Below are 12,098 nucleotides of genomic sequence, written 5' to 3' on the forward strand. Positions count from 1 at the left end.
AATAAGAGGCTGGAACGCCAGAAGTCAGCTAACCTGAAAGCGAGGACTTTTTCCAGGCAGGGAATATGCCTGACAACGTAATGGGACTTATCAGTACTATGAGACATGAGCAGTTCTTGGGGTTGGAAGATGTTTGGTGTGGTGAGAATGCATGTATTACTGATGTTCACATGTTTTGATGTTGTGTTTGATACTGGGGATACTTTAACTGTGGTATTCTAAATGATAGTAGGATATGGGGGACGGGGCAGGGAGGTTCACTTCCTTTGTTGGATGTCCCTTCTTTATATGGGAAGGGGTCTTGAACTTAAGCGAGGTTGGGGGGAGGAAGATAGTGTGAGAGGAATTGAGAGGGTTTGGTGGCTTTGGGGGGGATGGGCTGGGGTTCGGGGGGAGGGCCACTTGTGGGACTGCTTCTTTACACAATTAACCTTTATTGAGTGATATAAAGATGGCGCTCCTGAAAGTCAGGGGGCTAAATGTTTCTATGAAACATCAGCCCTTGTTTCAAGAGTTGGTCCTTTTAAGGGTGGATGTCTCCCTGATTCAGGAGACACATTTGAAACCAGTGCATGAAACACTATGTAAACATGTTAAATATCTGATACAATATTTTGCTTCCAATCGTGATGGTTCCAGGACGAGGGGTGCAGTTTGTTGATTCCCGACCATTGCAGGTTGAAAAGTAATTTGAGACAATGGGGGGCTATATATACTTATAATATTGGCGTGGAGGAGTGGGCCTAGTGGTTAGGGTGGTGGACTCTGGTCCTGGGGAACTGAGTTCGATTCCCACTTCAGGCACAGCTCCTTGTGACTCTGGGCAAGTCACTTAACCCTCCACTGCCCCAGGTACAAATAAGTACCTGTATATGTAAGCCGCATTGAGCCTGCCATGAGTGGGAAGCACGGGGTACAAATGTAACTAAAATAAATATTGGCCTTGGGGGTCCTGGGATATACGATTCTAAATGTTTACTGCCCTAACACTGAGCAGGGTTCCTTTTTAGACAATTAGACCAAGGATTGCTGAAGCATAAGTGGGATCCCCGCTTATAGGAGGAGATTTAATTAAATGGACCCAAGGTTAGATAATTCCACTAGGGCAATAAAATGTGCCCAGCGAGATCATACAATGTTTCATGAGTTTCTTGAACACTAGCACATGATATATCTTTGGCGCCACACCAATCCTACACGGCGGGAGTACACTTATTTTTCGTCTGTACATAATTCATTTTCACGAATAGATTTGTGGTTGGGGGAGGCGGGGTACTCTCATAGACTTCTGGATGTTAGGATTGAGACACGTATGTGGTCAGATCACAGCCCTGTGTCATTACAGCTAGGCATAGCGGGTCCTCCAAATACCCCTCCGGAATGGCGTTTACATGATATCCTATTAGCAGATATATCTCATGTCTTTCAGATTGAAAAGCAAATTAAAGAATATATTCAATTTAATGACAATGGGGAGGTGTCGCCTGGAATTTTGTGGGATGGGCTGAAGGCGGTAATTAGAGGTTATCTTATTGCATTGCGTGCACATGTTAAAAGAACGCGAGATCAGGCGGAGGACTCTCTCCGCAAAAGATTGTTTGTAGTGGAGAGACAGTTGAGCAGGCAGTCGGTCCAGCAATCGGGCCAGCTGATAGATCAGGCCCACAAATTTCGTCAGGAATTGTATGCTTTACAGTTAACAGATCTGTCAGAGAACCTTCAGCGGGTTCACCAGACTCATTTTGAGTTTGGCAATAAAGCTAGTAAACTCTTGGCCCATAAACTTAGGCGGCAATCTGCACGCAATCATATCATTAGTTTGAAAGATGATCAGGGGGTGTTGACTTTAGACCACCTTCATATGCAGCGGCTCTTTCAACAGTTTTATGAGAAGCTCTATACACCAGATATTGCCCCTTCAGAGACGGATATATCGCTCTTTTTAGAACGCATTCGCTTGCCTAGGCTCGCCATTGGGGCGCAGCAACAGCTTTCTAGACCTACTGAATTGGAAGAGGTTCTCCGTGCAATTAAAGCTCTGTCGGCCGGCAAAAGCACCGAGTCCAGATTGGTTTTACTAATAAATTCTATAAGATCTTTAGTGGGCTGTTGGCCCCCGTGCTTTTAAGGGTTTTTAACTCTTAGCGAGGGACACATATTCCTCGGACGTGGAATTTGGGGACTTATCTCAGTTATACTCAAACCGGGCAAGGATCCACAGCTGTGTAGCTCATATCGTCCAATTTCACTTTTGTGGGTAGATTATAAAATCTTTACTAAAATCTTAGCTACACACTTACAGCATTACCTCCCCTTATTAATACATGACGATCAGGCGGGATTTGTTCATGGGCATCAAACGTTTGATAATATCAGACGTGCATTACATCTTCTCTGTCACGCCGAATCTACACAGACACCCTTATGTATTTTGTCATTTGATGCGGAGAAGTCATTTGATAGGGTACATTGGCCATTTAGGTTGCGGTTTTTTTGAGGGGAGCTGGAGTGGAGGGCTCCTTTCTTCATTGGCTTCATCTTGTCTATTCGGCCCCTAGTGCCTCTGTTCGTATGAACGGGAAGAGATCACCCTCGTTTCCTCTTTTCAGGGGAACAAGGCAGGGCTGCACCCTTTCCCCTCTTTGCGCTAGTGATTGAGCCTCTAGCGGAATATCCAGATGCACCCAGAGATTCACGGTATACAAAGAGAGGGGATTGAGACTAGAATCCTTTTATTTGCAGATGATATATTGTTAACTCTATCGGACCCGAGTACCTCTTTTCCTGCTCTGATCTCGGCATTGGATGATTATGGTAAAATCTCAGGCGTTAAAATTAATATGAGTAAGTCTGAGGCCCTAAATGTGTCGTGTCCGTCTCTGAAGGCCAAGTGGCGAGATTAAAGTTTGAGTTTCCTTTCAGATGGGCGTCCAGAAGTGTCCGATATCTCGGGGTAAATTTGACAAAAAAATCTGAGGATCTTTATGAGGCAAATTTTCCGGGGAAACTCAAGGAGCTGTTCCTGGAACTTGAGCGGTGGGAGGGCCTGACAATTTCATGGCTGGGCCGTATTGAAGCGATAAAGATGACCTTGCTGCCCAAGCTGTTGTACTTGTTGATGGCACTCCCTATTTTCATACCTGAAAAATTCTTCCGGGGCTGGAAGCGAAGACCGCCACGAGTAAGAAGGGAGGTGATGCATCAATTGCGTGTATTGGGAGGGATGGGTGTCCCTTCTTTTTGGGTCTATTATCAAGCAGCCCATCTTCGCATTTTAGCAGAATGGACGCAAAAGACAGGTAAATTGTGGAAATCTTTAGAGCAATCCTGGTTAGATCTGTTCCCGTTGGCAGCAGTCCCGTGCCTCCCTGATAAGCTGCTAAGAGGACTGATTAAAGATATGCCACCATTGTTGCAAAAACGATTGTCAATTTGGAGGGATATACGGCGTACGTTTTTCCCAGGCTGTAGATACTTTCTGCATATGTTTATCCGCTTTGCACCCCAGCTTGCCCCGGGAGGAGAGGCTGGTGGTTATGGGCTATGGGAAAAGCTGGGATTATGCGAATTGGGGCAGATATGGGAAGAGGGGGAATTTTGTTTCATTTCAGCATATACATGAGGAATATGGGGTCCCCATCTCATCAATCCTTCCAATATCACCAAGTGCGAAGATTTTATCTTTAGAAAGGCCAAAGGGGATTTGAGTTTAAATGAGACGCCTTTAGAAAGGGCAATGGTGAGGGGGGATTTCTAGGCTGTATAGAGCCCTTCTCTTGTATACAAGACCGGTTATGTTCTATCTAATGAAGTCGGAGCGGGCTATGGGAGTATAATTAATTGGTATTATACTCCTCAGCGACTGCATAAATGTTTCCTCGATGTCAGCTTTGTGCTGGCGTCAATGTGATTCGAGGGTGATATCTACCACATTTGGTGGACTTGTCCCACGGCCCAGAAATATTGGACAAATATTTTAAGGTTGATTCATAGCCTCACCAAGCTTTCATACCCTTTGAAGATGGAACCCTGTCTTCTGCATGTAAAGCCAAGTGGAGTACAACCACACCATCCATCATTTGGTCATTTTGTCTTTGTGGCTAGCAAAATGGTGCTGGCTGCGTCTTGGAAGCAGAGTACACTACCAGGTCTTCTGTGGTTGCACGGAGATTTGACTCTATACATCTGATGTCTAAATTGACAGCCATGCAAACTGGACATTTGGTATCATATCATAAAGTGTGGACAGCTATGTCAAGTGGTCTTCCTGACCGGACTCCTCCCTCCTTCTTGCATGAGAGGTGTAGGGAGAATGGGTAGGGATTCTTTTGGGGGGGGGGGAGGGGAAGGGTTGTGGGTTTGGGAAGGGGGATTAAACAGAATAGTTCTAGTTACTGGCGGGAAGTTCACTATGTCAGTATGCTAACCTGTCTATAGTTGATGATGTGTCTAAAGTGGACTATGGTTTGCTGTGTTAAGTTGTATTTGTCTCAATAAAAGCTATTTAAAAAAATTTATTTGGTCAGATAAGGAAACCTAGGCTCCCCAGAAAGTTACTATACAAAAGTAGAGAGCATGGAGCTCTAGAAGTGCCTAACTAGAATCTTTTCTAAAAAGCTGATCAAGCGAGAGCTGTGGTAGAATGGTGTCAGGCTTCTTCACATAAATTATGGCTCTGGATTGAGCAGGCTATAGTTGGAAAGGCGCCCATTTATTATTTGTTATGGCTGCCTAAGTGCTACTGAGTCACAGAAGCAGTAGTCTGCCCTACCAACATACACACCCTGCCAATTTGTGACTCAATGAGAGTAAACAATGTGACTTTTAGTCATCTCACTTTACACCCATTCATTATAATGCACTCTTTCCTTATGCTCAGACTTTCTTAGTATTTAAACTTTGGTAGGAATGGGGTTTGGCGACTTGGGGTTCTTTGTTTGATGTATCTACTTGTTGTCCTTCAATTCATTATTTCATACGTATTGACTAACTCAAACATCACTTCTTTTTTTTCTCAACTAATACATTTACTTACTCTTGAGGACATGAAACTTAGATTAATTAGTAGAACCCCCCTCGATTGGACAATATGACTTGGTTACTGCATTATACAGTTATCATAGAACAGGACTAAATGGGAAACAGACTTGGGCGTCCAATATGAGGAAAATGGGAGGCATCAGTTTTTCTCCATGGAAAAAGGCATTGGTCAGAACACCTTTGGAAAAAAAAGCTGCTTGGATCCTTCTCTCCCTGAGAATTTATCGTCTAGTATCAAATTATGTGTGGTCTCTAATATAGCAGAGAGAATTGTCTTTGATCAACCTTTGAATAGTGTTGATCAGCTTTTCTCACTCCATCCATGACAAACTGGCTTCAGAACACACCATAGGACTGAATCCATTATCACAGCTCTTCTGGGGAACTTCATTCATTGTTGGATGCCGGTGACATCGTCCTCCTGGTTTCTCTGAACTTGTCATCAGCTTTTGACGATAGTTGATCACTCTCTAGTCTTAAAGCCCTCCTGGTTTTCTTTCCTATCTCCTTTTATAGTCTCATGCCCTACTTCCTCACCTGAAGAAATTCCTCTTCCCTGTGGTGTTCCACAGGGTTCAGTCCTGTCTCCATGCCTCTAATATTTTTCTGAGTCCCTTAGCCACTCTGATTCAATATTTTAAATTAAAGTGTTTTTTTTAAATTTATGCAGATATCCCACTCATTTTTCCTACTTCTCCATTCTCTCTGGATGGCCAGACAATCATAATTTGGTTGTGAAACCATCAACAACAGATGCATGCTGGATCACTGACTGATTTCCCCAAAGCCTTACTTTTACCCCCCTCCTTTTTAACTTGCACATCTCTACAGTAGACTCTTTTTCGGTATCTTGGGGCAGTGATGTGGGCAGAAATTTTTGAACAAGGGGGTGCATCCCCTAGGCCCCCCTGCAGCCCTCACCATGGCCCCCACCCAGTACCTTAAAATCACCTGCTCTGCTCCAGTCTTTGCCCAGGCAGCAGCACTCAGGCTGCCTGCGGCCTGCACCAGGACTTTTTCTGTGAACTGACCTGCCCTCACAAAACAGGAAATTGCTCACATGTGAGGCAGTGTAAAGTGATTTATCAAGATCTCAAGGAGTGGCAGTGGGATTTGTACCTAGACTTCTCTGGCTGTCAGACTGCTGCATCTAACCATCACCAATATATATTCTAAAACATGTTTGGTAAACTCAACAGTAAACTAAAGGCCAGCAGATCTGAAGCTTGGTGGCCATTTGGCAACTTCCCCAAAAAATATGATATGCTAATCATTTCATGGTTGCCAGTAACCACAGACTTCTGTTACAGTGTTGCTGAACATAACTGTTCACATGGCCAACAAGAAGATGCTGGACCGGGTGCTAGGTCTGATTGAAATCCAAGGGCCCTGTTTACTAAGCAGCGCTAGCATTTATAGCACACGCTAAATGCTAGAGACACCCATATATTCCTATGGGTGTCTTTAGTGTTTAATGTATGCTAAAAATGCTAGTACTGCTTAGTAAACAGGGTGCCAAGTGTTAAAGTACCTGCATATTGTTCTGTTTAATATATTTTATTATTGTAATATCTTGTATCCATTACAATATTTTGTCTATTAAATCCCTCGCCCTTACACCCAAAACCCAGGAAGCTTCAAAGTTTACCTCCCTATATCCTTCATCCTTCCCAGATATAGCTTAAATCATTTCCAGGAATCTGGAAAGAATAGCTCAAGGTAGCTCAGCCTGTTTGAAAATAATTGTATTAGAAGTACAAAAGTGCAAAAAGCATGCTTATCAGTCTCCAGTTCTAAATCATCTTCTTAATCTAAGTTACATAGGGGGTAATATTCAGCCAGCACCTATCAATGTTTTTTTTCCTTTTCCTTTTTAGACACTGAGAGGGGCATAATCGAAAGGGTGCCCAAGTTTTCTTGAGGACGTTCTCGCAGGACGTCCCGGCAAAGGGGCGGGGAAACCCATATTATTGAAACAAGATGGGCGGCCATCTTTCATTTCGATAATACAGTCGGGGACGCCCAAATCTCAACATTTAGGTCAACCTTAGAGATGGTCGTCCTTAGAGATGGTCGTCCCCGGTTTTCGGCGATAACGGAAAACCTCGGACGCCCATCTCAGAAACGACCAAATCCAAGCCATTTGGTCGTGGGAGGAGCCAGCATTCGTAGTGCACTGGTCCCCCTCACTTGCCAGGCCACCAACCGGACACCCTAGGGGGCACTGCAGTGGACTTCACAAATTGCTCCCAGGTGCATAGCTCCCTTACCTTGTGTGCTGAGCCCCCCAACTCCTTCTCTAAAACCCACTCCCCACAACTGTACACCACTACCATAGCCCTAAGGGGTAAAGGGGGCCACCTAGATGTGGGTACAGTGGGTTTCTGGTGGGTTTTGAAGGTCTCACATTTACCACCACAAGTGTAACAGGTGTGGGGGGGGGATGGGCCTGGGTCTGTCTGCCTGAAGTGCACTGCACCCACTAAAACTGCTCCAGGGACCTGCATACTGCTGTCATGGAGCTGGGTATGACATTTGAGGCTAGCAAAAAATATTTAAAAAGTTTTTTTTAGGGTGGGGGAGTAAAGGGAGGTCATCCTCGATTCCCTCTGGTGGTCATCTGGTCAGTTCAGTCACCTTTTTCAGGCTTGGTCGTAAAAAAAATTGACCAAGTAAAGTCGCCCAAGTGCTCGTCAGGGACGCCCTTCTTTTTTCCATTATCGGTCGAGGACGCCCATGTGTTAGGCACGCCCCAGTCCCGCCTTCGCTAAGCTTCCGACATGCCCCCGTGAACTTTGGTCGTCCCCCGCAATGGAAAGCAGTTGAGGACGCCCAAAATCGGCTTTCGATTATGCCGATTTGGGCGACCCTGGGAGAAGGGCGCCCATCTCCCGATTTGTGTCGACCTTCTCTTTCGAAAATAAACCTGTGAATGTCACCAGCCAGATTAGCCACAGATATTCAGTGCCAGGCCATGTCTGGGCACTGGCACTGAATATCGGCAGCTAAATCTAGCGGGAGTGGTTACCAGGGTTATGCAAGTCTCGGCCAATAGTTATGCGGACCCCAACTAAATATTGTCAGAGATCTGCATAACTAGTTTTGCAATCTTAAATCCCCCTATTCCCCCTCCCGCCCCCCCCCCCCCGAAATAGCCCCCCTCCTTCCTATCCCCTACCCCCAAGCCCACAAGACTCAAACCCCTCCTCCCCTCAGCAACAGCCCCTAGCCCCCAACTTCCTGGGCCTACCTGATAGCCCTGATGGTCCTAGTGAGGGCGATGGGGGCAGGAGTGAAGCCCACTCGCTCCTGCCCCTTGCAACTGCCACTGGAAAATGGCTGCCACGACCTCTCACAGCAACTCGCGGTACTTATTTATTTACAAAAACGTATAATCTGCCCATTGAAAATTCTGGGCAGAGTACACTAAAACATACATAATCAAATCACATAAAACACCATCAATAATATCATTAACATAGACAGAACCTTATTCTGAAGCCCAACCCCCCCCCCCCCCCCCCCCATTATGCTTCAAAAAATGCTGTCTGAAACATCAAAGCCTTAATCTGTTTCTTAAATACTGCCAAAGAGGACAATTGCTGTACAGAAAGTGATAAACATTCCACAACTGAGGTCCGACAACAGAAAATAGTCGCGCACGGACAGTCTGTAATCAAATACGGCGGACCAAAGAAACAGTCAGCAATTCTTGATCCTGCAATCGCAGAAATCTTGTGGGCAAACAGATTTTGAAGATTCTGTTCCTGGTTTTCATGCTGATTGGAGCTGCTGCCAAAAATTGATTGACCCTGTTCCCAAACTTGGTGTCGTTCTTCAAGATGTTCCTGATTTTCTGCTTCCCAATCCACTTGTGGTTCTGAACATCTTTCCCAAGTTCCTTCATAGTAACATAGTTAACATAGGTAGATGACGCAGAAAAAGACCTGCATGGTCCATCCAGTCTGCCCAACAAGATAACTCATATGTGTATACCTACCTTGATTTGCCCCAATTTTGACTGCCCTTATCGAACTGACTATTCACTTGTCCTTTAGATTGTAAGCTCTTTGAGCAGGGACTGTCCTTTTATGTTAAATTGTACAGCGCTGCGTAACCCTAGTAGCGCTTTAGAAATGTTAAGTAGTAGTAGTAGTAGTATTTGTACCTGCCTTTTTCAGGGCACAGACCGTACAAGTCTGCCCAGCAGTATTTCCCGCCTCCCAACCACCAGTTCCCGCCTCCCATCACCGGCTCTGGCACAGACGTATAAGTCTGCCCTTCCACTATCCTCGCCTCCCAACCACCAACCTCTCTTCCCCCACCTGCTCCGCCACCCAATTTCAACTAAGCTTCTGAGGATCCATTCCTACTGCACAGGATTCCTTTATGCATATCCCACGCATGTTTGAATTCAGTTACCGTTTTCATCTCCACCACCTCCCGCGGGAGGGCATTCCAAGCATCCACCACCCTCTCCATGAAAAAACTACTTCCTGACATCTTTTTTGAGTCTGCCCCCCTTCAATCTCATTTCATGTCCTCTTGTTCTACCGCCTTCATGTTTTCTATGTCTAGTCCCTGACTATTGGATTCCTTTATGGTGCAATCTTTTTCTTCATGTTGGGAGAGTTTTTGTGTTTTACCCGGATGCCGAGCCAGTTGTTCCTGAAATTGAACTTCTAGATGTGTTTCGTGGACATCTCATTGATTTTATTCCTGAACTGTGTCCATTCCTTATGTTTAAAGACTCTCACACAATTGAACTGGCTGTTGATCACGATGACATTCAAGTTACTGACTACAAATTTAGGTCCCCCTTTACTAAGCCGCATAAGGCTCTACGCATGCCCAATGCACGCCAAAATGAACTTACCGCCCAACTACCGTGTGCATCTTGCAGTAATTTCATTTTTTGCACGTGGCTGCTACACGCGTCTGGAAAATATTTTTTATGTTTAGATTCGCGTAGCGGACACGCGCCAAGTGGCATCTGACACACGTAGGTAGTTAACACGCAGATTCCTTACCGCTAGGTCTATGGCTGGCGGTAAGGTCAGACACCCAAAATGGATGCATGGCAATTTTGATTTTGCCGCATGTCCATTTTCAGAAAAAATTTTTAAAAGGCATTTTTGGTACGTACACTGAAAATATTTCTGCATAGCCCAAAACCCGCGCCTACACTACCGCCAGCCACTTTTTTACCGCGGCTTAGTAAAAGGAGCCCATAACTCATTGCCTGATGTTGCTGTTGACGATTTTACCACCTGTGTTGTCATCCAACTCTTTACCATCTTGTGGACCATTGTGTTCCAGCTTCCTGTCTTCTTGGTGCAGGAAGGTTCGCAGTCTACACCACCTCATTCATCAAGGTCCATCACCCTGACTTTGAGATTGCTAGATTTTGTGGAGAAAGTCCATAACTAATTTCTCTACTCTAATATCTTGTTTTCAGTATCAAGTTATGTAGTACTCTATATGCTGATGTTTTTGCCATGCATTACATAGTACCTTATGATTGATTTTGATTATAGTTTCATGTGTTAAGACATTGTACTAACACCATATTATTTGTTCCAGTATTCATTTATTTGCTGTATTAGCCTTTTTTAAGTTACTTTTGAACATTGCTATATGATTGACTGAAGAATTTGCTTCTAGTTTTCATTTTTCAGAGTGTTAGTTTTGAGGTTACTGTTATATTCACATTTTGATGCATCTCTTTCATCTTGACCATGAGTCCTGGTTCTAACCTATCTAGTTGTATTGTTAGTTATCTTGGAGATGGAATAAACATTCTTGTAGTTGATTCCACATACTGGGGGGGGGGGGGGGGGGGGGGGGGGAGGGAGCTGTAGGAGGTCTTTTACTGCTCTCTCACCGTTGCTGGTCAGAGACCTGGTAAGCTTGAACCATCATTTGCTGAGCTAATATGGATTCTACAGCCTGTGGCCTGAATACATCAGAAGCCAGCTTTCTACAAAGGAAAACTACTACTTAGATAGCCGTGCTGGTTTCATCCAAGGACATGTGTTTACATGCACTAGCCATCCACCTTATCTCCGGGAGGCGCAGAGGAGCAGTTTTCACAGAGACAGAGTCTATGGGAGCATCTGTGAACCATGAAGAGGAGTTTGCTAATCACAAGGCCTCTCATTGTCATGGCCGTGAATTCTTCTGGACATAAGTACACAGTTTGTGATTGGTCCATATGTGTCATCTGGACCAAGAGGGATGCCAATGTTGGACAAGAGGAAAAGAAAGAAAGAGAAGAGAAGAAAAATTGCCTGGTGTATAGATCTCTCTCAGAGGATCGAGAGAGATTGATTTTTCACAAAACACCAGTGAACTGAATTCCTTGTGATAAAAGCTTCCCCAAAGACCATCAAATAAGTGCCTTGGACTTTATTACTGAACAGGGATAGACTTGTAGGTACCCTGCTGGAATCTTAAAGGAGGAATCGGATTCATCACCGGAATTCAGGAACCTACGGACTGCGAAGGGTGAGAGAATCAGGATTTTCCTCCTTACTGTTCAGGGTTAGCTAGTTTATGATTTTTGCCTCCAACTTTGGTTATAACAGGACCTGTGGTTAGCCTAACTTGCTGCTAAGTGTTGGTAATCTTTTCTCAGGACATGATAGTTGTATAGTTACTCATATATATATTTTTGATGTAATAATCAGTATATTTTGGTAGTGTACAGAATTTTGTAACTTGCTTTGCATTTTGCCATACTGTTATTTTTATATCTATAATAAATAAATATATTTCCATTTTGGCATTATTCCTTTCATTGGTGGCACAGCCTGCCAGCAGAGCCTAAGGGCCACATGAGGTACTGATCATATTCCTTAGCAAACAAGTCCAGAATAATTGCTGAATAAGTGATTTCTGCCCACCTAAGTATCTCTACACTGATACTTCTGCAACCTTTGAACCACAACATGGGAAGCCTAGTTATGTAAGTCTTATTTAGTTACATGGTACTTAGTTATGCAGGTCCCAGACGATACTCAGTGCTGGGGTTTCTGAGCTGTCCTAAATGGCTCCTC

General features: G+C 44.4%; 1 protein-coding gene across 2 annotated transcripts in view; it reads right to left on the reverse strand.

Moving 5' to 3' along the window:
• The window catches only part of PLD2 (phospholipase D2), a 215,903-nt gene that overhangs the window by 164,628 nt on the left and 39,177 nt on the right, over nt 1–12,098 (reverse strand). Inside the window, exon 3 of one of the 2 annotated variants that reach the window (XM_030187611.1) lies at nt 5,495–5,508. The exons of the other annotated variant lie outside the window; for it this stretch is intronic. Within the exon in view, the coding sequence (XP_030043471.1) occupies nt 5,495–5,508 (14 nt within the window). The remainder of the gene's footprint in view (nt 1–5,494; nt 5,509–12,098) is intronic. 2 annotated transcript variants of the gene reach the window in all.

Source organism: Microcaecilia unicolor, chromosome 14 (genome assembly GCF_901765095.1).
Source record: "Microcaecilia unicolor chromosome 14, aMicUni1.1, whole genome shotgun sequence".
NCBI lineage: Eukaryota > Metazoa > Chordata > Amphibia > Gymnophiona > Siphonopidae > Microcaecilia > Microcaecilia unicolor.